A 26,133-nucleotide genomic window follows, 5' to 3' on the forward strand; every position below is an offset into this window, starting at 1 on the left:
GCTTTTGATTTGCCTGGCGAAGTTTGGAGAAGTAGCTTCAAAAGGCCTTCTGTGGGAAAAGTGAACCCTTAGCCTTGGCCACCTTCAAATGGTCCTAAGACCATCCTGCAATAGTTATGGGAAAGTTGCTAATGCTGCTTCAGTGGAGCCCTACCTTGGTGCTGCCACCTAGATGCTCCATTGGTCCTGGTTGGAGTCGGTTTCCTTGCAGAACTGTTAAGTCTTAGCTGCATTGTCTCACTATAAACTTGAAAAGTTATTCAGCTCAGTACAGCAGAAGGCAAATCAGGTTATTCATCCTTGTCCAGGAAGCTTGAATGCAGTAGAGCACATCTGCACAACATTACAGGTAATGTGCTAGATACAGCAAATGTGCATTTTAGGCTATGCTGAAACATCTTGATATGAAACCTCTGGGACAAATGTGAAATGTGCAATCCAAATTCTGATTAACTAGAGCAGGGGTGCTCACACTTTTTTGGCTCGAGAGCTACTTTGAAACCCAGCAAGGCCCGGAGATCTACCAGTTTTTTTACAATGTTCGCGCCATCATAACATATAACATTTATGTGTACAATGTATGTTGGTGTACCTTGAGCCCCACTGAGTATAACAGGACTTACTCCTGAGTAGACATGCCTAGGATTAGGCTGTGAGGCTGCAATCCTAGCCACACTTACCTGGGAGTAAGCCCCATTGAGTACAATGGGCCTTACTTCCGGCGTTTCCTCCCAGAGGCACCTGAAGGGGGGGGTCGGCACTCCGCGATCTACTCATTTTGCCTCGCGATCTACCGGTAGATTGCGATCCACCTATTGAGCACCCCTGAACTAGAGAAATTAACTGGGAGGGAAGAAAAAGTAGTCTATTCTGAGGACCTGAAAAGAGATCAGCTAAACTAGGACATAACATTTAGTAATCTACAAACATGCTGTGGTTAGAACAAAAAGTTCAAAAAAGCCTGGTATAGTGGTCTTACCTCCCAAGAACCCTCTCTGATATTGCTGCCTTGAAGTCTAAGACCTGTGATTTCGAGAGCAGCATAATCAAGAAGGTGGTGACTATATAGAAAAAGGGCTGTAATTCACAGTGTATTTAAAAGCTGAAGGGGGAAAGATGCACTTTATGGACTGGAAAGAGATCAACCCAACACTGGCCATGACTTACAGAATGTCCTCACTGATAATGGCTAGAGAATAAGAGCAAATATAACGATGGAAATAGAGTAGTGATGGTGATGGTCAGTGTTAATGTCTCATTTTTCAAAAATGTCAGCATTACAATAAATTGATAAATTGAAAAAAGAAAAAATAACCTTTCAAAAACCCATATATATAGAAGATATAGGTAGAAAAAAAGGTAGAAAAAAGAGAGCAGATGTAACTAGTTAGTTGGCAACCTTCAGTCTCGAAAGACTATGGTATCGTGCTCTGAATGGTGGTTCTAGAACAGCGTCTAGTGTGGCTGTAAAGGCCGATTCGGGAGTGACAATCCCTTCCACACTGGGAGCAAGTGCAGTTTGTCCCTGGTCTGTCTCCCTGGCTATGGGCCTTCCTTCTTTGCCTCTTTGCCTCAGTCTGTTGGCCAAGTGTCTCTTCAAACTGGGAAAGGCCATGCTGCACAGCCTGCCTCCAAGCAGGCCGCTCAGAGGCCAGGGTTTCCCACTTGTTGAGGTCCACTCCTAAGGCCTTCAGATCCCTCTTGCAGATGTCCTTGTATCGCAGCTGTGGTCTACCTGTAGGGCGCTTTCCTTGCACGAGTTCTCCATAGAGGAGATCCTTTGGGATCCGGCCATCATCCATTCTCACGACATGGCCGAGCCAACGCAGGCTTCTCTGTTTCAGCAATGCATACATGCTAGGGATTCCAGCTCATTCCAGGACTGGGTTGTTTGGAACTTTGTCTTGCCAGGTGATGCAGAGGATGCGTCCACCTGGCAGATGTAAGTTCCACCTGGCAGATGTAACTACTGTATCTGATATGGAGCCAGCTGCATTAACAAAAGCTAGGATTCAATTACAGTAAAATAGCTGAGACAGAGTCAAATGTGCAAGGGAAAAGTTAGGGAAGATTTGAAAAGCAGCTTTCTAACAAGTACCTTGATGGCTGAGGTGAGTTCAAACCTGATCTACACATTATGCAGAATGAGAAGATGGACTGAAACAGAATTCTGAATTGTACCACTTTAGTGCTAGCTCTGGACAGTATCACTTCTGGCTATATGTGGGAGAATCACATTTTTTATCCTCCTCCATTCAAAAAGACATTTGCATGTAGTTTTAACTATTATTTTTTATGAGAAAAAAAACTGCTGAATAAAAAGGCAGAGTATAAAATTTTTATATAAGTTTTACAATCCTCTATCTCTTTCATATTAGTTAATTACATGTATTTATGCAAATAATGCAATGCTGTAAACAATGTAAACTGCAGTGTGAAGTGGTATAGACTAGAAGTCTACCACTTCATCTGCATGATTTGCAGCAGGGTTGGCCAGCCCTAAGGGTGATGGAGGCAGCTGCTTCGGGTGCTGAGTTGTGGGGAGCAGAGAACTGATGTAGGGTGCCCTGCACCCTGCATCTGCCTGCCGCACCCCTTTGGCCTGCTGCCAATGGTGCCACTTTAATCAGCTTGTGAATCATCTTCTGGCTTGCTGAGAGAAAGTGGCAACGCACCTCTTCTTCCAGCACTACTACTGCAAGCAATCGTGGTGGGAATGCTGCAAGATGCAACAGCCCTTGCCCACTCCGTAAAAAGGCCAGATGGGCAAGGAGGAGGAGGAAGAGGCAGAACTTCTTTATACCTCCTTTTCGTACCTTCAGCTCTGGCATCACCTCCTCCTGCTTGTTCTGTCTGGTCCTGTTTAAACAAACTCACCTCAGCCCCCTCTCCTTGTGAGGAGGTGGGGAGGAGGCAACAGCACCAACAGCAGTGTGATGGTGGCACATGAAAATTATAGAGCTTTTTAAAGAAATGTTTAATGGGGGTGCAGGAGTGGCAAACCTGCCCCAATTCAGGAGGCCAATCCACTCAAGTTGTTCCTGACATATAGATTAGTCTCAAGGCACACTGGCACAGATTCTTCATGATCCACTTAAACAGCATGTATTGGCAACCTCAGCAACCTACTATCTCATTTAAACGTTTGGTTGACCAAATAGCCTCTGAGAGCACAAAGACTGATAGTCCCCTTCACTGGAAGAGGAAGGAGGAAGTGGGGTTGAATGAAGCAAAAACCCCTCAAAGTAACATTTTTCTACATTCTGTTTTGAAAAGGAGATGTTCCTCTTTCAGGTTGTAACTTTCCTCTTGATTCCCGAGTGTCTCCCAAGCTCAGCCCTCAAAATGGTTTGTGACTGCAGACTGATATGCGATGCAAGTCATGCCATAGGCATGATCTGCGATTTCCTTACAGACTTGAAGATCAACACTCTGCCTTGCCATTAGGGAAGAGATTTTCAGTTTTTTTCATTGTATGGCACAGACAGATAAAATTATCAAGGCAAACCAACAATTTTTTGAAAATTGACAAAGCACAACATGCTTCTGGTAGGGGGCTCACCCCCCCCAAAGGTCCTACTAATAAATGATCCTCCCTCAACTCCTGCAGCACATATGCAAACCATTCATAACACAATGTGTCATGGCACCGTGATTGAAAATTGCTGCACTAGAGGAAGAACAGAGCTCACAACCAACAGGTGTTATCAAAGACTCTCCAAGGTAAATCATACTGTTGCCTAACACGCAGTAAGCCTTTCATCCCACAAGGTGCACTGGAATAAGGAGATAGGTTTACAGTCTTTTTTCATCTTCATACTGGCCCTCATACTGGTATGTTCCCTTTATATGAGTGATATAGAGAAATGTGGAACTGGAATGTCTTGCTGTTGCCTTGGTTGAGTAATTTGCTGTCCGTCTCCATTTGCTCTCTGCTCTTGAGCAAGACAGATGCTGCTTTATGTCTAAGTCTCTAGTAGAATATCACAGATCCCAGGAATCTGTGGGTACCTATAGTCCATGGATATTTGGAACTGTCCCACAATTCTTTTGGTGTTGGGTCCCAAGCCCACGAACCCATGAAAGGAAGAGAAGAACTCAACTGAAATGCCTGAGTTTGCTCTTCTGTTGCATCCAGTCATAATAATGTATATTATCTTCTGTGAATGGAGAATCCATTTAGTGTTTACATACTGGCTAAGATTCAAGGCTGATCAGTTCTTCCTGTGTTTCATTAGCAACCTAAAAATCACCCTTGTGCATCCATTCATCTGATCATCCACATTTTTAGGACAAGTTTTCAGAGGTGAGACTTGATACTCTAGTGATCTAAGAAGTAATTCCTTGAGCAGCTGCTAGTCTTAAAAATAAAATTGAAAAAAAAAAGTTGAATAAAAGGAAGTATTTCCTCAAGAGAATTCCTTCTCTTTGACTTGACGCGGCATGGTCATGCATTACTTGAAGGAAACCAATTTTCTCTGTAAGTTGCTTTCTCCTTCAACATGCTGGTGTGCCTGTAAAATGAAGGCATGTGAAATTTTGCATCAAGTTTCATGACATCCTGGGTTAGCAGAGAATGTGAATAGAGAATGAAGTGCTGGATGATGGAATGAAAATGGTCCCTTTTAGGAAAAGCAAAAAGCCACATAAAATGCCATGCAACATAGTCTTTCCACTATGCTGATTCAGTCTACAATCTTATTGGTAGAAGTGGATCTACTGTTGGCCACAGTAAAGTTTTTTTTCTGGTTCCTGGTGTTCCTGCATTCCACTTTAGGTTGAAAAGGAAGGAAGGAAGGAAGGAAGGAAGGAAGGAAGGAAGGAAGGAAGGAAGGGCAGTTTGCAGCTGATGTGCCAGTCTGTGATTGGAACTTGCCCCTTATCCTACAGACACAGGTCTAGTTATTCTAGCAGTCTGCCTCCATTTCTGGTGCTTGTTCCTCGTCTTGCTGTGAGACAAGAGGGCTGTCACAGGATATGGTAGATGATGTGTTTGCTTCATTTAGTGTAGAACTAAAAGAGTGAAAACAAAAAGAGAGAATTTTATTTCTGCCTGCAGCAGGCACTATAAAACACACAGCTGCACAGTGTGGGTAGTGAACAGGCATACTATTTTGATTTCTGAAACAAGTTCTGTTTTTTAAACAACTTGCTAAGAAGTCTTGGAAAGTATATTTCTCCAATATACATAGGACATTTCCATTAGACTTTTCTGCTCTCCATTATTTTCACATGCCTGCAGAGTGTGCAATGTATACTTTCAAACTTTGGAAGTATGGAAGTGAATAATGTCCCAACAGGAGAAGGAATCATGATATTCAAATTTGCTACCTTGCGCAGCTGCTGGAGGCCTCTTGAGGGGTGTCATTGGCTCCTTCTGGTTTAGGGTCTGGCAGAGGAATGATGTAATCATTGTCCAGTTCATTCTGTTCCACAGCTGTGTAGAGGACAGAGCTTGAACTGGCATTAGAGTTAGCAGGAGACCTGGAATTGTTGAGTCCTACATTCCTGGGCCTTGTGCGGACAACAGCAGGATGGTCACTCTTCAAAAATTCTTCACTAACCTGTTGGTACTTCTGCTCTCAAATAAGGGAAAAAGGACAGAAAGGACTTGTCAATACATAAGGGGCACATGGAGTGTTCCTGCAAGGAGCATTCTTGGCATGTACTCTCCATCTTATGCAGAAGCTAGTTCTGTACTTCAGAAAACATTATGATGTTTCTGCATTTTACTGGTTCTAATGTCTACTGAACTTAAATAATGTCAAAGCCCTTCATTAGAGCTCTGATTCTGAACACACTTACTTAGAAGTAAGACCCAGTGAAATCTATGTAATTTATTCCCAAATAGACATTTTTCGGATCAGGCTACAATTATTATTATTAATGGTATGTATATATCACTTTTCAACAGAAAGTTCTCAAAGTGGTTAATTTTTACATATACAACCCAACAAAGGAAATGTGAAAGTAGACAGCCTGCTTTCAAGTGTCCACACTCTGTTTTGGGGCATAAGCCAGGTTGACAACATCCTAACATTAGTGTTCCCAGCTTCTTACATAAGCATAAACAAGACAAGAATAGGCTATTTGTGTTTTAAGATGCCACTTAAATATTGCATGATTATATGAAATGACTGCTTTGAGCAAAAAATTGAATTTAGATGTTCGCATTACCAAAACTGCATATTACAGTTCCTAAATTTAGTTTAAAAATTAATATCCCCTCCTATTCAGGAAGGTGCTCAAGGTGGCTTACAATATAAAACTTAAAAACAACAATAAAATAATTGCAGTCAGGTGATTTCTGTCTGTACCTATCATTTACATCTTCCCAATTTCCCTTTCCTTCTTAATGCTGACCATCTTGTTTGAAAAAACACACAAGCTGCGTATTTGAGATTGAAATACAGCTCAATGGAACACACCTATACTTGTATGGGACTACTGTATTCAAAAAATTCCAAGTTTCGTATTTTTTAAAAGTGACTTTCTAGTCTTTGAGTCTGCATTTGAAGAACACTTTTAATATTGTTCCTCATGTCTAACAAGTGTTACTTCTCCTATATAACCTAGCAAAGTAAGAAAACAAGGCCTAATTTAGAAATTAAGGTTATCTAAAGGCTTTTGACAAAGAGGCAAATAGTATGGTTGTGGAACCAGGCAATTAGCTGCATTGTGAAGTGGCACCCATGTGGTCTGAGTTGGTTTCCACAGCAAATCTGCATGCTCTTAAGAGTATAACTTAGAAATGCAAGTGGTAATGACAAAGCCAAAATCCACCAGCAAGTATTGACAGTAATGGACTCACCCTTCTAGCCTCCTTGGTTTTTCTGAAAAACAGTCCAATCTTGGAATTAATTAAGATTCCGGCCCCAGTACACAGATCACCAGTTATAAGCTATATTTGTTTCTGAAACAGGGCCATTCTTCTTTTCCCTTTATCACTTCAACCCAACAGTATCCCACCTTTTTATAACTTTCTGCTAGCAGGTTCCCCAGGAGGGCCACTAGTTGCAAGAAAGAAGGTCGTATCTCAAATTTCTCCTCCCAGCATTTCTGCATGATCTTATAGCTGGAGAGATGTAAAAGAAACAAAAATTGTTTTGAGAAATGCTGTACTGGTAGGAACGAGGGCATCTTCCAGTATGAAAAATATCAACGCTACATGCAAATATATCCTGCTAATACTCACATTTCGTTAGATGCATGCGTAGGCTTGGACATCCGATAGCCATGTTTGATAGCATTATAGAATTGCTCGTTCATAGGTAGTTCAGGGTATGGAGTCCCACCTGGGGGAATAAAAAAGGAGCTTCAGCAGAAAGGTGTCAAGGAACCCGCCCCCTCCTCCACCTTCTCATCATCAGTTCAGTAATGGCAAGGACAAATGGCTGTTGTTGGTGGCCCGTCCAACTTTGAGAGACGGGATTGGGATGAAGATACTTATGATGCAGGAAGAAACAAAGGAGACCTCTTTTTCATGTAGTCTATGGAAACTCACCCACATTTCTTTTCGTCTTGTACAGAGGAACTGTGAGAAGCATAATGTATCAAAAAGTAGCTAGAAGATGACACTGACTGATGTTGCTTACCCAGAGTGAATATTTCCCAGAGAAGGATCCCAAAGGACCACACATCACTCAAAGTTGTGTAGAGGTTATTGAAGATACTCTCAGGAGCCATCCATTTCAAAGGCAAGAAGGTCTATAAGAAAAATACACAGTAGGAATGCTTTCAAGTTGTTGGACAAGAAATCTGCAGTTGTCACCTCTATGCTAACAAGGAGATTATTTATTATTATTAACAGTATTTTTAACAGTATTTATATACCACTTTTCAACTAAAAGTTCACAAAGTGGTTTACAGAGAAAAATCAAATAAATGGCATCCTGTCCCAAAAAGGCTCACAATCTAAAAAGATGCAAATGAATACCAGCAGACAGCCACTAGAACAGACAGTGCTGGGGTGAGGTGGGCCAGTTACTCTTCCCCTGCTAAAAAAAGGAGCACCCACTTGAAAAAGTGCCTCTTACCCAATTAGCAGGGGTTAATTTCATTTTCATTTTTTAATGGAGCTTAATTTTGCAAGCATCAGAACTACCCTGTCTTTGATTTAGAAAGCTGTTTCTCATTTATGAAAAAGTAAACTATTATTTTTCAACTCTGCTCAAGAGGAAAGCAAAATGTAATTTCAAGCTGGCACTGAATCAAGCTGCATCCTCACCAGGACCACGGGAGCTGGCCTATCAATGGACAATGCAGCTCCCATTGAACAGCATGTTGCAGGGAGAAGTACACAAGTAGAGTTACTCTTTAACTCTAGTGCCAACACCTCCTTCCAGCCTGCTGTGGGTGAAGCCATACTGATACGCTTCCTTGCTCCTTTCCTCACTCCTTCCTTGCATGCTCCCTTTAAACAAAACAGGAAGCAGAGGACACATTGGGAGTGCAGCCAACATGTTCCATATATTATTATTAACAGTATTTATATACCACTTTTCAACAAAAAAAGTTCACATTGTGGTTTACAGAGAAAATCAGACAACTAATGACTCCCTCTCCCAAAAAGGCTCACAATCTAAAAATCCTGATTTGTTTAAAGGAGCTACATGAGGAAGGAGCAAGATAAGAGTGTAGGGAAGTGGACTAGTATCACTGTTGCCACCTGCAGCCTCCCCCCCAAATCATGCAGAAGGCTGAGATCCACTTCCCTACCTACACATGTTGTTCCTTTCTTGTGCAGTATTTTAAATAAAACAGGAAGTGCAAAACATGCTCCTAACATGTCACACACTTCCTGTTTTGTTTAAAGTGATTATGCAAGGAAGGAGTGAGTTAAAGGGGATGGTGGCTGGATTACTGCCTCCCACGTGGATTTTTTAAGGGGAAGTGTATGCAGGGGAGTGGTGATGGCAGGATTTGCAAACATGCAGCTTAGGGTGAACACTGGTTACAAACATTCTTGACTTATAAAAGCAAGTCTAATATATTTATTACACTAGTTTCCAATAGGGAGAATTACTAGGGAGGTCACTCCCACAGAACTTAGGCTGTCTCAGTAGGTGCTATACACATCTCAGAGTCCCCCTCAGGTCAGACAACAGGCAATTTTCACAATGGAGAGAGGTGAAAAGCAGTGTGCCCCAAGGATTAGCCTTGGGACTAGTGTTTTTTGACTTGTTCATAAATGACCTGGAGTTGAGGATAAGCAGCAAGGTGGAAAAGTTTGTAGATGACACTAAGTTTTCTGGGTGGTGAAGACCAGAAGCTTTTGTGAGGAGCTCCGGAAGGATCCCTCTAAACTGGCAGAATGGGCAGCAAAATGGAAGGTGCATTTCAATGTAAATAAGTGTAAAGTCATGCACATTGGAGCAAGAAATCAAAACTTCTCATATACACTAATGGGTTCTGAGCTGTCTGTGATGGATCAAGAGCGAGATCTTGGGGTGCTGGTGGAAAGCTTGATGAAAGTGTCAGCCCAATGTGGGTGGTGGTGAAGAAGGCTAATTCCATGCTTGGGATCATTTAAAAAGAGATTGAGAACAAAACAGACAATATTATAATGTCATTGTATAAATTAATGGTAAGGCCACATCTGGGAAAATGCATTCAGTTCACCACATCTCAAAAAGGATATAGTGGAAATGGAAAAAGTGTAGAAAAGAGTGAGCAAAATGATTACTGAGCTGGGGCACCACCCTTACAAGAAAAGGCTACAGCTTTTGGAGCTCTTCAGAAAGAAGGCACCTGAGAGGGAGCATGATTGAGACATATAAAATTATGCATGGGATGGATAGATTGGATAGAAAGAAGTTCTTTTTTCCTTCTCACACAACACCAGAACCAGGGGGCATCCACTAAAATTGAGTGGTGGGAGAGTTAGAACAGGCAAGAGAAACTTTTTTTTAACCCAGTGAGTAATCTGTGAAACCTCTTGCAACAAAATGTGGTGATGGCCGAGATGCCTTTAAAAGGGGATTTCTTTAAAAGGACAGATTTCTGGAGGACAAGTCCATCACAGGTTACAAACCATGAGAACTATATGCGATCTCGGGGTTTTAGAGGTAGCCTATCTCTGAACGGACTAGATGGGCCACTGGCTTGATCCACTGGGGCTCTTCTTACGTTCTTATATCCTCAACATATATCCAATAGAAAAGATTGAGCTTAAGAAGCAAGATCTCTCTTTCTTCCCTCATTAGCTCCCCAGCCCACCCAAACCAGCTGGTTCTGTTTTTCTCACCATCTTTAGTGGCTTGCGTGCTGTTGTTATGCTACCATTACCCCAAGCTGAAAAGGACATTTACGCAACTAGCATCAAAAATAATCTCCAGGAAGGATTGCGAAGGGCCAAGGTTTCATTTCCTATTTAGTGGGAAGAGTGATAGGGTAAGGAGATGTGAGTTCTGTCCAAGTCCTACAGAATTACTCATACAAGGATCTTGGTTAAATTATTTTGGCCAAGTCTCAGTCTGTGCATTTGCACAATTGGGTCAAGTAAAAAAAGAAAAGGGTATTTTTGAAGATTTCTGTCTTGAGGTATGTAAGTAGTAGAATGCCTTATGTTTAGAGGGCCTTATTCCTTTGTATAAAGGAATTTTTATTTAGTAAAAATGGTTGCCACGATAAGTAGGACTCAAGTATCTGAAAGGCTGTCATACAGGGTGACCCAAACAAAAACAGAACCCACAAAACTTTGAATAAAACTGTTAATTTTAATTTTTCTTCTTTTTTCTTTCAGGGTATACAAGTCGACTTTGTGCATGAAATATTGGAACAATAATCTTCCCCAATATGTCTTGGTCAACCAAGGAAAAGTTTCTTGAAATTTACTGGACCTTTGTAGGATTTAATAAAATTTTTATGGGTTCTTTTTTTGGGGGGGTCACCCTGTACAACGGAGGACCAAACAGTTACAGGTTAGTAACTGTATTGGTTGTTCTGTATTGGGTATTCTGTGCACATCTCACAGTCTCACATCTGGGAATATGTCTGTGCTGACTACAAACAAGACCTTCCAGAACACTCTGGAAAACCAGAACACTCTGGAAAATTAGGAATGCTTAAGTCTTCTCCCATGCCCAGTAGCACTCCACATGTGAACTGAGGAGATGGAGTCGGAGCCTTCGCCATTCGGTTCTATATATTAACCTGCACAGAGCAGAGGGCTAAGGACACCCTCTATCATAATCCTTGAATAGTATAGGGATAGAAGGTGGGATGTGTGTTCTACTAAGTAGCTACTCAAAGAACAACTACAAATAAACAAACCTCTTCTAAGTGTCATCCTTGGGAGGGTAGTGACGTAGCAGGAAGTAGGATTAACAGATCATCAGTGACTACTGAGAACACACTTTTGCTGAAACTCCCACACTTACAGTCCCCATGTGTAGTACTTGATGAGAGCCAAAGGCAATGAGCTGGTCACTGCTCTGCACCAGCAGCAACAGTAGAAAATGGTATTGACTATCCACCCAAAAATTCATAGAGCAAAGACAGGATTGTGTTTCGTTAAATCTCCTAAAGGCTACAAACAGAGAATGAGAGCCTATAGAATTATTTAGTCCTTTCCAAATAAAATGCCATTCTCTTCTCTCAAAGATTGAATAGCCTTCTTGCTGGAGACAGAATAACCTGGTGTGACTTGTGAAACTGGGAGACCACCTTGGGATTAAAAAGCACATCAGGAGAGAAGAGCACATGTTCTTGAAGAATTGCAAATATTGGCATTTCACTGACATTCATCACAGTCAGGGCCACCAGAGCGATCACTTTATAAATAAGTCAATGAAGATGCCATAGTGTCAGGGGCACACAGAGTTTGTCAGACAAAGAAGCCAAGACTAGAGGTCAACCAGATTGGAAATTCTGGGTTGCATACAGAGACATATCACAGTCAAACCACTGAGAAAATACATCATCAGGCCATGGGGAAAAAATGGAGACCCCATTTGGTTGACAATATACTTAGTTAAGGACCAAGAGAACCTGTGATCCTTGAGAGAAGCCAAACAGTATGTGGGAATTCACCCTGAGATTGAGTCCAACTGAAGGCAAAGAAGGTAGACATTGCCCACTGTGGCAAGAATCAGAAGTGTATGAACTAAGTTTGGTGAGACTGGTGTGGAGCAATGACCATTGAAGTAGTCTTGCTGTCTGGTATATTTCAGATGACTCAGGAATCAGAGGGAGCAGAGGAAATGCATAAACCACTGTGAATGACCAAATTAGGTGGAATGCACTTGCTACTAACCTTGGGTCAACTGGAGCTCTGGAGAAGCGCATTTGTCACTCCTGGCAGTGACGAAGAGATCTATTGCTGAAGAGACTCAAGGATGAAACAGGTTGTTTGCCACCTCACTGAGTAGGTTCTACTCATCAATCGGCAGAGAGATTCTAACAAAGTATTGCTTCTTACTGTCACATAAACTGCTGTGAGGCAGACACACCACAGTAGAGAAACCATTGCCAAACAGATTTGTGAGGGCTTAATATTTTTAGAAAGTGCCTATGAAAGTATTTTCTTTCCCTTCATCTCTTGAACTAATTGCTTCTGGTTTCACTCAATTCACCATGTTATCTGAAGTAAACCTGATTAGGAACCAGCCAAAGAAGGTGCTGCATTATTTTAAGCATGAACAATCATTGAGAATTGCTTAGAAGAATCCAAGATGGTGGCACACATGCTGTTCAGTGAACCACACTGACACCCAGCCATTCAAAGCAGACTCTTACATATGTTTCAAGATTGCTAGATTTAAGTGGGAACCAACCTCTCCCTAATGAGTGAAAGGGAACAGGGCTGGAGTTAGGCCTTGATCCCAAATTCTGAGCCCAGCCACTTCCAACACAGTCTCTGTTCCCGTGTAGATAAATGATCACCCAGAGTCAAGGTGATCTCACTACTCACATTGCCTTTGGAGATGTAATTTGAATCCCGCATGATGTCTCTAGCTAGGCCAAAGTCACAGATCTTCACCAACTTTCCCTCACAGATCAGCACATTTCTTGCAGCCAGGTCCCGATGGACGCACTGTGTGACAGGGAAGAGACACATGACATACATTGTGAGTCTGATCATTGCTGATGGGTTCCGCAGCAAGGTTCTTTAGATCAAAGCAGCATTGAAAGGAAATAGTGTGAAATTGTAATGAGAGGCTGTATATATAGACAATAGTTAGGGTGAGTACATGTCCAAAGAGGCACACATGTAGCTCTCCTCAAAAAAAAAGGCAGAAAAATGTTCAAGGTTACTTCTTCCTCTAAGCCAGGGGTTTCCAAACCCTGGCCCTGGGGCCAGATGTGGCCCGTGGAGTGCCTCTATCCAGACTGTGGCCAGCCTCTGATCCCCTGAGAGCCTCTGGCCCAGTTGACCAAACACAACCAGAGTTGTGCTTGTGGGGTGGGGGAATGGGGGTCCATTTAAGTGTGTGTGCTTTATTTCTTGGGCTGTGTTGGTGCTTGGAGAAATCCTGGACATTTGAGCCCATTCATTCATTCATTCATTTCAGTCATTCATCTAAGTCCCATCTCTAATGCATTTATTTAAATGGTATAATTAATTCTTTTTCTGGCCCTCAACACCATGCCAGGTATTTGATGCGGCCCTTTGGCCAAAAAGTTTAGAGACCCCTGCTCTAAGCAATGGTTTGCTATTCAAGAACAGTTTTTCCTATTTCCTTTTTATTAATGAAATTTACTAGCACATGCATGAGGTTGTCTAGTCAATTGCACCAGTCCTTTTCCTTGGGGGAGTACCCACAATTAGGAATCCATGAACAGGAAAACATGACCCAGCCTTCTCCCCACCACACACTATCAAGGCTCTTTCCATTACAGTTGTACAGTTGTCAGGCTACCAAAACTGCAATGGAATGTATGCAATGGTGGCATTTGATTTCCACAGCTCCACAGAAGCAATAAGCAATACACAACACAATGGAGGAATTATCTCTATGCATATTGAGCCTCTATGAGTTGAGCTCAGTGTTTGACATTCAGAACTTCTGAAAAGGATCAGGCACACCTTGATTACACTTCCATTTCTCATCTCTTATTGGTCTCATTTTCCTACCAAGAGCTGTTCAGTAGCAAACTAGAAGTGCTTTCCAACAGTAGGTTTACTCTACAGTGCATGAAGCCACTTGTGGCATCTGTATTGACATGTGTCATGTTTCATAACAATGCTGCCTTGTGGGAATGCACCCTGGAAATAACCACAGTTCTTACGTGTGGTAACCCTTGGTGGTCAGTTTGTCTGCACAGGTTTCTTACCAATTTTACCATGTTTCCTGTTCTCATGCCTACGAGCAAAGAAATTTTTTAAATGGATTTCTCAACAATTATCAAGAATTATCTATTGTGTAACTTAAATGTTACACAATACACGAGGTGTGTTATATTTTCTGTGTGTGTTATCTTTTCTGAAATCAGCCCATCTGAAATGGAATCTGGATCTGTTTGTGGCAACATATACTACTTTGCAATTCAACCTGAAAGCAAATTTACATCATCCAAGAAGAGCCTAATGCCCAATACCAATACTTCTGTCCCAAGTAGATAGAGACTGTGGGTAGCTGATGGCTGCACAGCAGAACTGCATACTGAAACAGGGCATGGAATTCATAATCACTGCATTTTTAAAGCAAGATTTCTAGTTGCTGAGCAGTGCAATCCTATACTCCAGGCTTATTTGATGCAGTGATTAGCTCCTTGGACATCACACTGATGGCACACAGATGTCACACCAATAACATGTTGATGTCAAAATGATGATACAAGAATATCATAACAATGATGTGCCAATGCTGCAGTGATAATGAGCTGATGTCAGGACGCCACTCCTTAGCTTTGTCAATGTTTCCAAGCATGCTGGGATTTTATTGGGAAGGGAAGGGCCAGCGTTGCCAGAACAGGTTTGGCAGATGGCCCTTGTTACACCAGCATCGGTGTGCCATCAGCACGGCATTGTCAAAACAGGCTATGACAGACTTCATGCTGGTTTCCATGTGTTCTTGGCACAGTGTCTGAATAGGACTGGGATTTAAGATTGATAAAGGGTCTAAACTCCTGAAGATACTGCAGGAGCCAGAGAAAAACAAAAGCTCTATTTATTTGCAGTGGCAGGTAAAACTTCAGAGGATGCTTGGGTTTTTCCTCCCCCCCCCCCATGACTACCAGAACCAAAATAAACTATAGTTTCATTTATTTACATAATTTATATCAGCCACCAAATCCTGCTATTCTTGGCACAGAATTTGGCTACCTTTATTCAATTTGTTTTCGTTTTTTTAGTGCATTGTACGCACAAGCTTACAAGGAGCACTTTCTACAAGTGAAATGGAAAAACATTCCATCAGTCGGGAAGAAGCATACTTTCGAGAATAGTTACAATTTTTAATGGCATCTCTGAAATTCAACCTGAGCCCTGCATGCAAAATAGGTGCTATACAACTGAGCTATAGTCATCTCTTTATGACTTACCTTCACAGAGAAGAAATAAAAATTCTACAGCAAGAACATGCAGTCTAGCTTCTTGTTCACACACAGAGGTGTTTGGGTAAATATTGTCTGTTTGTTAGGAAAAGGGAAGCAGTCATGTCTAAAGGGTGATAAATCAGCACCTATTAACACATGAATCAAATGTCCTGCCTAGGCTCATGAAAGACCAACTGATGTGCTTTCCCTCTCCTTTCCGCATCTGTCTTGTTCCACAAACACAAATTCACAACAGGTTCTTCTCCCCTGAAGACAAGCATCCTTTCACACATTTTATTAATTCTGCATACACAAATTACTACCATTAAGAATATTTACATACCACTTTACAACAAAAGAGTTTGCAAAGCGGTTTACAGCAAGAGAAATGAAAAGATGGTTAACTATCACAAATTGACTCACAATCTAAAAAACCTAAGAGACCCCAGCAAACAGCCAGTGGAAAAGGTGCAACACTGGGATGAACAGGACCGCTGTTCTCTCCCTCCTAGATACACAGAGAGAGTCCTCTTTGCCTAGTTATACTTACATTTTTGGAAGCTAAGAACTCCATTCCATTGGCCACTTGGAAACTAATGCCAACAAGATCCATGTAGCTGAGGAGAGGGGACTCATTTATCAAAGTCACCTTTTCTGACACTGGAAAACACAAAACAGGGATACGAACTATGTTTGTTATTTGGCTTTCAAATATATTGAAGAGACTCAAAACTGGCCCAGAGCCTCTCAGGCATTCATAAAGCCCTTGAGACCAAGAAAATTCTTGAAGCTTTCCGCATTGGACCAATGATAGAATCACTAGAGAACAACACCAATAAGCTCTTCTTCATGCTGGCTCGCAGGGTAATGAGCCAGGTTGTATCCCCATGACTTTCCTTACCTGATGGTGAATAGCTGCCCAACTCATAGGTGGAGGTGCCATAATTAGAAGAGTCGATGTCAACATACTTGATTTCACCCTTCATGTCTGACATGGGCACATAATCCAAAGACTCATCCTTACTCATATCCATGTAGCCCCCATCACTGTCCACAGATAAAGCAGTAAGGCTGCAAAAAGGAAGGAAGTTTATTCAAAACGTGCTTTTGTGCCATCAGGACAGGGCTGTGGCAAAGAGTGGTTCAGATTAACAAACAGGAAGAGAGGAAGCACAACTCAATTGCGCTTTCTCCTATAGTTTGTCTATAGCATCCTAAGCCACCCAGATATAGGCAGAGAAAATACAATACAAATGAATCCATGGATAAGACAGCAGTATCTGATATTCAAAATTATTTCATTTATATATTTATTTAAATTATTTATATCCTACCTTTCTGAATAATCAGAGCGCACAAGGCAGCATACAACATGGAGGAAAAAACAAGTTAATAAAAATACAGCTAAAGTAATAGGTTCAGCATAAACTGAGTAGATAATCATGTATTTGCAATTAAATATGGTCATTTTGTATCAAAATGATAATTTTGCCAGAAAGTGCCTAAATAAATATTTATACAAAATACCTGGCATGCTTTCAGCAATTAAAATGTAGGCAACAGCATATGTATGCAACTTAAACAAACAGATTTGACAGTGACTTCTCAAATTTCCACAGAAAAGACTGACCTCTTAAACCAAAGACAAACAACTGTCAGCCTAATCGTAACTTGTGCTGGAACAGGCAGGCCAGCAGGTTTGGGGCCAAAAGCAGCGCAAGGGCAATCATTTCCCCTTACCCCATGTTGTGCTGCAGCAGCCCCAAAGGGTCTACTCAGATCTGCGCCACCTCAGGAGGTGGCGCAGATTCAAGCAGAATGGAGCAGCCAGAGGCTGCTTTGCGCCACCTGGGAACGGGGTCAGCATCCAGCATAACCGACTTCCATTCCCCGCCTGCCCATCGCCCACCCTCCCCCACCCCAGAATGCCTCCCAACCACCTCATCCCTGCCCTCCCCACATCTCCCCTCCAGATCCCTACGCCAATCAAGTTCGGCCAGCACAACTCACCCTGTCCCCGGGGCCTGCGGTGGTGCGGGGAGGCTAGCGCACATCCATGCGCCACCCCAACTCCCAGAAGAGTGGCGCAAAAGTGCTTTACAGCACTTTTAAGATGCTCTTGGGTGGGCGCAAAGGACTTGTGCTGGCCCAAGTCCCTGTTAGGATTGCGCCCTGAATCTGGTACTGAATCTAGAGAGTACACAACCACTGGGGGAAATTCACCTTTGTACTGAATATAACATGATGTTATTTTGTTTTACTAAGAGGAAATAATCCCCAAGTTTTTGTTTTAGTGTGCCAGAAAGATAATGACCCTGTAGATAGTGATAGAATAACAGCAGCATGCACAAAACCAAGAGGAGACTGTTAATTCATAAGCACCTCTGCACCCTGTCCTCATTAGGGGCATTCCCATATGTCTCTGCTTCTTGCTTGACTTTCTCACTGCAGCACTGCAAGAAGGTATGCTTGTTCCGGTGTAGGTAATCCACCAGGTCTCCATAGCGACAGTACTCCGTTATGATATAGATAGGCCCTGTGGAGAAGCAGATCACCTCTAGTAACGGAATCTAAGAATAGGTTTCTTTGCCATAAGGTCTTGACTATGGGTCTGTCACCACCAAAGTGGTAAACTTGTGTGGATTGGGTCACTGCAGGCTGCCAGTCCCTCTGGTGTGTACTCACATGACTGAATGGTACTCAAGCAAAAATCCCTGCACAGAAAAAAATGCCATGTGAAAACAGAAGTCTAGGCTAGATCTTTACTAGTTTTCTGTAGTGTGACAAGCTGGTTAGTGACAGGAGAGTTGAAAATTTGTCCCTCCCCTCCAGTAGCAGTCACAGGAATGAACAAGCCTTCTTCCTGTCTAAAGGCAGGTTGGCAACCCAGGTTAAGATGAAACCTAGTGATGATAAACTCAATGCAAGATTTTTAAACAAAATTAAGTGCATCAGGTCAGGACAAGACAGGATAGGGTGCAGGGACATGATTCAAGTAAAAAAAAAAATGGGATTAAACTGGTACCTCCTTTGGTGCAGGCTCCAAGCAAGTTGACAATGTTCAAGTGAGGCCCAAGGTGACTCATGATCTTTAGCTCAGACATCAGTGCCTGCTTCTCACTGCTTCTGGCAGTAGCTGTAACATGGACAGATTAAACAACATAATGGAGAACAAGAACTGTTTCAAGAATAAAAAGAAGGGAGTGACCGGGACACATCCCTGCTCCTTAGAAGACATTAACCTCAGAAAAGACTACCACTGGGAGATTAGTGGGAAGCCAATGTTTATGAACACCAATTTGGATATGGGCAGACAAACCATATGGCCAGATGGGCCACAGCTCAGGAAAAGACCACTTGCTTTGCACACTGACGGTCTCAGGTTCAACCCCCAGCATCTCTAGATACAGCAGAGAAAGATTCCTGGCTGAGACCCTGGAGAACTGCTGTCAGTCTATGTTGACAATACTGAAACAGATTCAGTATTCCAATGTGACAAACGTCCTATGTGACAAACTCCTTTTGGATTCTACACAAAGGGCATATTCACTTGCCCCACGTGGCACCACTAAAAACCCTTTCATGTGGCAGTATTCCATACAGCTGGGTGTAACACATGGTAAAAACAATGTCACGTGTCACAGTATGGAAAGGCGCCCTTATGGTTGTAATTTATGTGGCAAAATCAGATGTGAACTGAAAGTCATTCCACATTGCACTGTACATAAGAGGTGACTAAAAGTTACTGTGCATTTTGTGAAAATATTTTGCTTAACTGGCATCCTTTACATATACCAGAAGACCAAGGCCAACCACTGGATAGACAAAAAGAAGAGCAATGGGTGAGGCACATAAGTGGCAAAACACAACAGGTAGAAAAATGGGAGGTAGGAGAAGACACAAAAGCATTTGAATGTGCATATGGTGTAGGAAAGTGATAATCTCAGACTCACACTTAAGCATTTTCACAGCAACCCTCATGGTGGACTGTGAGTGGCTCAGGCTGTGGGCTATGGCTTCCACCACTCGTCCAAAGGCTCCAGAGCCCAGCGTGCGTCCTGTAGCAGAGACATGCACAATGTTTTATCTATCCAAAGGAACACAAAAATTCATCTACTTTAGGCCTTGCCAGCTGTAAACATGTATGAGAGGAGTCCACAGAGCAGCTGTATGGAAAATATTCAGCTCCTTACTGGAAAAATTCAACAGCATAAACTATTCCATTGGGAAATGACTAAGGTTGGCAGTTATGTTGTCTGGAAAAGAGCTGGTTTCCGCCTGACTGATAAGGCGCTAGTCAAGATGCATGAGTTCATGACACAAAACTCATTTCTTTCTTCCAAACAACACTGTATCCATTCTGAGAGTCACCACTAGATGGGGAGCAAATTGCAAATTACACAAAAGAGATGAGATTCAAAACTAGGAACTTCCTGAAGTGTCATTCTGCCTCTTAACCAGATCAGTTCTTAGTAATGTGGCTTATTCACAAGGAAGGTTTGACGTGCACAAATCTACCGGTTATGGGAATGTGTGCTTGAAAGATCATTAATTTAAATGAGAATCTATTTTCAATAACTGCATTTGTTGCTCACATTGAATCCATCAAACCGTGGGTTGCACTGCTAGCTACTCTCAAAAAAGATCTTTCCTGAATGATTAAAGCCTTCAACAAATGTTTTTTTAATCCCCCTTGCCCCTTTTCCATCTCTTTCAGTTTGCATAACCTCTCATGTAGTCCTGCTAAGCAACAAACCAGAGTTTAGACCTTTCTCACTGAAGTCCAGAAGAAAATCCCCCCTTGAAGGAGCTATCCACCCTGAGGGGAAAGCAACAATTGGAGCCAACAGCAAGTTCAGGAGAGACTATTTCTGTCAAGGCCTAAGCACTGGTGGAAAGGGTCAACTCTGCATATGCCATAGCCCCCCATTTGGATCATGTCCTATCCAGATTGGGCCCATGACCTGATATGGATTAGGTCAACAAAGAAGGATCTGGACATGTTTACTGACAGCTTTGACTCTAGGGGCAATCTCAGACATATTCCTTGTAGCACCAGCCAGACTTTGCTTTCCCCCTTAAGTCACTGAACACTGCAATGTTGCTGCCACACCACAGAAGTTTGGGGGACACATTTGACTGACCACCTTTCTTCTATCCCTCTCGTTTCAGTTATGGTCAGTTGTATCTGGGCATGCATGCACCTCTCAAGAAAGAACAACACTAACAACAATCAACATGTGTGGTCACTGGACAGATGATGACATTGAGCGAACTCCCTATAAGTGAGTGAATCAACCCCAGACTAAAGACCAGTCCAGAAGTACCCAAAGACAGGGGCAAATTGTGCATTAATTATGTTGGCCTAACACTACAATATGTCATAGTATTCTGGTTCCCCCTAGTGGTACATTGGCCATATGAAAGTAGTGTACTATTTATTCATGTGAGGGTTGATTTGGTGTGGCTTCTAAATTCAGAAATAGGGCTTTGAAGTACTAAATCCAGCTTTTACCATGTACTGGTTTTTAGTATCCTACTGGAGAGGAGTAAAGAAGAGGGTTCCACAAGGAACAGTAATGCTTTTGCTCTTTGAAGAACAGTAGTGGAAAAAGCACAGTTGCTAGTGCACCACATGTGGCTATCCAAGTGGGAGAAGATACAGTAAAAGGAATCTGTCCCTCTGATTTACATCCTTTCCCCTTGATGTTCCTCTTCTCACCCAGCACAAGCCTGTCCCGTGGAACCTCCCAGCTGGAGTCATACGGCAGCTGCATAGGGTCCACATAGATATATTCATGTCCATCAGAGCTGATTGATTCAATCACCTTCCAGCGGATTTCATACCGAGGTTTCTGGACAGAGGGAAAGCAAGATGTTATAGAGAATGGCTGTGCTATGTAGGTCACAGCAGAGCTTGCAAGTCAAAGCAAGAAGATCTCCACCTATTTTGAAAGGTGCATCATGTCTACATATATGCCCATATAAAAGCCTCTCTTTCCCCATAGACCAGGGGTGCCCAAAACCCAGCCAAGGGGCCACTTGCAGCCCTCAGGGACTCACAGTCCGGCCTGTGGGGAGCCTCCAATCTCCAATGAGCATCTAGCCCTCCGCAGACTTGCTGGAGCCCATACTGGCCTGATGCAACTGCTCTCAGTGTGAAGATGACTGTTTGACCTCTTGCATGAGCTATGGGACAAGTGTTCCTTCCACTGCTTGCTGTTTCACATCTGTGATGCAGCAGTGGCAGTGAAGGAAAGGCTAGCCTTGCTTTTTGCAAGGACTTTTATAGGCCTTGAGCTATTGCAAGATCTTCATTCATTTATACAAGTTCCATCTCTAATATATTCATTTATGTAAATTTATTCAAATTTGAAATGTAAAATTAATTCAGCCCCGACAGTGTCAGAGAGATGATGTGGCCCTCCTGCCAAAAAGTTTGGCCACCCCTGCCCTTTTATTGGAATCACAGAAGATCTGGCGAGGAGGTAGGATGTGGTGTCAGCAGTGGCCCCTTTAAGGGTGAAGACCTGGGCATTCAGCTGGGAGTGTGCTGCACAGCAGCTGAAGGCAATAGGGCCTTTAGACATCAAAGCACCTGATGAAGGGAGAGTTTGGTGAGGGTAGTAGAAGGAAGAGAGCTTGAGGAAGGGGAGATGGGATTAATGGACTTTGGAGACTGCTGGAGACACTAAGGTTGGTGTTTGGCTGCCATGCCTAAGACCTGTGGAGGACCAAGGAGCTGCTGTAGTGGCAGGAGGCTGCTGGCAGGAGAGAGGACCTCTGCAGAGTGAACAGGTGAGCTATCCTGTTGGTGGAGTCCAGCAGGAGTGCAAGGCAGAACTAGAGTCATTGTTGGGTAAAAAAGGGGAACTAATTTGCTAAAGTGGGCATTAATTCCCCAGGCAAAGCTTGGACTGGAAATCTGGCAGCCCTAAACTAAAGGAGACCTACAGCAAAATGGCCACAAACAACTGCACAATAAAGTGCAGTTCCATTGAAATCAGTGGGTCATAAGTTAGCACAGATGTTCTGGATTGCATACTGTATATTTTCTTCCAGAGAAACAGCAAGCAACAATTTGTAGACAATGAGTTATACTTCCTATGTAAAGTTTAATACATCAGAACAGGAGAGCACTGGCAGTTGTGGAAAATGTTTGCTTTTTCATCCTCAAACCTCACATTTTTGCTAACTTAGTTTTTGGCAAATTGGGTCAGGGTGGGGTAGGAAAATGACTTTTAGATTCTGGAAAAGATCTTGCAAGTTTTAACTTCATCCTACTAGCTTTGGTGAAAAGCTGATCTACCACAGACCTGGGGACTTTATTGAATCAGTGGATTTTGTATGAATCATTTTATTTGTATTTCAGACTTAACTTTCAGGACTGGCATATTGACAATCCATAGTAACATGAACTTCAGCATATCAGCTATGATTCTTGCCCCCCTCCCCCAGCATCTCCAACAGTTTAAGAGTTAAGACTTAACTCAGTCAAGGAATTGCCATTGGCATTCAGCAGGCATTCATTCTAAAAGCCATAAGTTGGTTTAAGATTGACCTGCCAGCCTTTGCAGTTCTTTCACTGAGGGTCAAACAACATGGAACATTAAGCATGTCATTAAGAAAGAGGATGAAAACTAGAAGGATCTCTTTATCCATAAAAAATTAGCCATCGAAGGGTGCGTATGATGTGTGCCCCCCCCCAACAACATTGATCCACTCCCCCCTGCTGTGTTCCCACCAAAATTTGCTCCCCTAAAGTGGCTATTTGCCCCAAACTGGCTATATGCAACAACTTACAGCTTTGGGAGCAAAGAGAAGAGCAATTTTCAGTGGTAAATTGAAATAAGGCGGAAGTGTAAAGCCTCCCCTTCTAACACACCAGGCTCCCCCACAGCTTCTTTCTAATATTTTTTTAAAGCCCATTATGCTAGTTTCAGTATAGCTTGTTCCTTAACACAGAGACAACAAAAGGAAGGCAAGCTCACTTTTACCTTTCGCCACACAGCAATGAGGATTACCAGGAAAAGAAAGATGAGCACCAGCAAGCCCAGGATGACTGAGATGATGATCACTTTAAAGGGCAAATCTGAAATAGTGAGTGCATATAAAATTCTTCAGACTTCCTCATTCATTCATGGTTGGAGAACCTCAATGTTATCTATACTTGCAGGATACTCAAACACAAATTCGTTTAGATTTCTAGGATGTTTTTCAACCACAGGACTTCTTAAAGTAGCTAATAACATCCAACAGTCACTTATAGAACAAAATACACACTCACTAATGACAGTTCATCTCTCACTGAGAAAGGAACAATTAACCATCTTATCCTGAACCTCTTGTTCTCTTCATTCAAACACACACCTGATTTCATGCAAACAATTTTGGAAGAGCATTTCATCTTGTAGAGATACTTTGCGTGAGATCTAATAGCAAGCAAGATCAAAAGAGACCGAATTAAGAGGCACAAAAATAAAATTTTGTGTTCCTTATGTTATATCTATTAGTCACTTTCTTTTGATCTTGTTAGACTGGGCACAACATGTTTGCTGTAGAAAGCAGCATGAAAAACCTCCTGCGTGTAGGATCCGGGCTCTCGTAAGAAACTGAGTCAAACTAGTACATCCTACATCTTGACCAGGAAGATTGAGACCATGCAAACCCCTCTCAGATATTACAGGAATATGTGGAAGAGTACAAAGCAGGACCATGCATGCCTGACCTCATATATATATAATAAGGTCTGAAAGGAGCCCTTTGTAGGGCATCCACATGATCAGGACTTCTGCTTTTTCAGAGGTTCTGATTGTGCAGGGCCTTCCACAAGTGCAATTGTATGCAGGGAGTGGGGTTCCTTTCCAGACCACCTTGTGAATAATTATTGAAAACTGAATGGTGAACAGATAGTTCCTAATAAATCAATATTAACAACTCACTGTCAGTTCTTAGACTAGTCAATAACTCATTTCCTCATTTTTTGCTGTCCCCCACAACTGCCTCAGACCTTGCATTTTTTTTTTTGCATGTCCCATCCCCTCCCTTGGAAGATGGGCTCTTTTCAAACCTGAATTGAAATTAACGAACAATATGATAAAAATGCATTGATGTGCTTGCCAGCTAGATGGCACTTTATATTTCCTTTGTCTCTCTCCAACTCCCAAACTTAATGTGTGTGTGTGCAGCACACACGCACACAATATACAGGAGATACAAAACTCACTGTGTGGGGCCAGGCTGATTGTCTTAGAGTGTGTGTTTAAGCTATTTTCAGTGGCACATCTTATGTAGACTGGCTCATCCACCCTGTAGAGGCGCAGCTTGCTAGAAACAATGTAAATCTTCCGGTCATCTTGGTATGTGGTGTTTGTCCGCAGATCCATCTCTTCAGAGTTGTTTCCCAGGATTTTAATAGTGTCCCTAGTACACCTGTTATGGAAGGCAGCAGTCACATTTCATTTGCTCATGCTACATCTGTCATACAACCCAGCCCATGCACGTTTCTTCTGAAGTAAGGACTAAATCAGATGGAAATGCCCCTTCCCTTTTATCGCCTTAAATAACACAGTGCATGAAACCTGAAATACCATGAAACTGCAGCAGTGACGTGGGAGCTTTTAGCTTTTTGTCCCTATTGTGGTCTCTACCTGGATTGCATTCACTGAAAGCCAATGGAAAGGACACAAGCAAGGGGACACTGCGGTAGGAGGGGAGCTGAAGCATCCCTACAACTTACTGCACTTTTGTGCCAATTTGGACCCTGGTGTGGCATTAAGAAAGAGAAAAATAAAACCATGTAACACATTTGTGGTAACATTTAATTTGGTCTTAAGTCTCACTGGGACTTACTTAATAATAAGCATGCACAAGACTGCAACCTGAGAATCTAATCTTGACCCACAGTTAAAGCAATGCAAGGCATAGCCTGGAGGTACATCAGGCAACAGCTTTGCTGATACTAAACAGGGATGGGTTTGACCAAAACCTGGATGGGAAACTACCCACAAACACAGTGCATGCTGCCTTGTGTCCCATCATGGGAAGATGTAAATGCAGCGATGATAAACTTCCAGCAATCTCTCCCAAAGTGGCCTAGGAAGTTATGACTACCTCCAAGAAAAAGCACACTCTGAGAAGCAAGGAACTGGATTGTACAAAGCTTGGCCTATTTGGGGGCAGATGTAAGTAAAACCAAGTGTGTGTCATTTGTACATATCTGGGAATGCACCCAGAAATAGGTGATTTCAAACTGAGTGGGAACCTCCATGTCAACATCAAATGTTGGGGGCAAACAATAATGCGGTTCTGTTGCCTACCCAACTTGTGAGCTTTTCAGAGACATTCGGCGGGTTCTACATGAACTACAAAACATTGAAAAATGGACTTATGTTCTAATTTATTCAGGGTATAGTTGAGGGGAAGTGGGGTGGAGGCCCAGAACTTTGCCTACAACAGAAACAGTGATGTCATCTGCAGGACCATTCATGTGTTGTCTCTGAAATGACCTTAGCCAAGAGCAGGCATCAAGCTCAGCAGAAGGTCCACTGAGAAATTTGTCCAGTGGGACATGCTACTGTCTAGCTCGTCATCTTTTCCAAAGGCTGCCTGAGAGGTAGTATGTAGCTCATGTGGCATCAGGTGACTCATTAA

At 42.5% G+C, this 26,133-nt stretch overlaps 1 protein-coding gene across 1 annotated transcript in view; it reads right to left on the minus strand.

Annotated features, from left to right (window-relative positions):
• Nucleotides 1–1,755: 1,755 nt before the first annotated feature.
• PDGFRB (platelet derived growth factor receptor beta) overlaps nt 1,756–26,133 on the minus strand; it is an 86,694-nt gene continuing 62,316 nt past the window's right edge. Inside the window, exons 10-23 of the mRNA XM_066615000.1 lie at nt 24,707–24,912; nt 23,478–23,572; nt 21,203–21,335; nt 19,434–19,538; nt 18,506–18,616; nt 17,863–18,016; nt 16,382–16,551; nt 16,031–16,140; nt 12,914–13,036; nt 7,596–7,707; nt 7,196–7,295; nt 6,970–7,075; nt 5,332–5,576; nt 1,756–5,013 (exon numbers count right to left, since the gene is read on the minus strand). Coding sequence (XP_066471097.1) covers nt 4,908–5,013; nt 5,332–5,576; nt 6,970–7,075; nt 7,196–7,295; nt 7,596–7,707; nt 12,914–13,036; nt 16,031–16,140; nt 16,382–16,551; nt 17,863–18,016; nt 18,506–18,616; nt 19,434–19,538; nt 21,203–21,335; nt 23,478–23,572; nt 24,707–24,912 — 1,876 coding nt within the window. The 3' untranslated portion in view covers nt 1,756–4,907. The remainder of the gene's footprint in view (nt 5,014–5,331; nt 5,577–6,969; nt 7,076–7,195; nt 7,296–7,595; nt 7,708–12,913; nt 13,037–16,030; nt 16,141–16,381; nt 16,552–17,862; nt 18,017–18,505; nt 18,617–19,433; nt 19,539–21,202; nt 21,336–23,477; nt 23,573–24,706; nt 24,913–26,133) is intronic.

Source organism: Tiliqua scincoides, chromosome 2 (genome assembly GCF_035046505.1).
Source record: "Tiliqua scincoides isolate rTilSci1 chromosome 2, rTilSci1.hap2, whole genome shotgun sequence".
NCBI classification, from domain to species: domain Eukaryota; kingdom Metazoa; phylum Chordata; class Lepidosauria; order Squamata; family Scincidae; genus Tiliqua; species Tiliqua scincoides.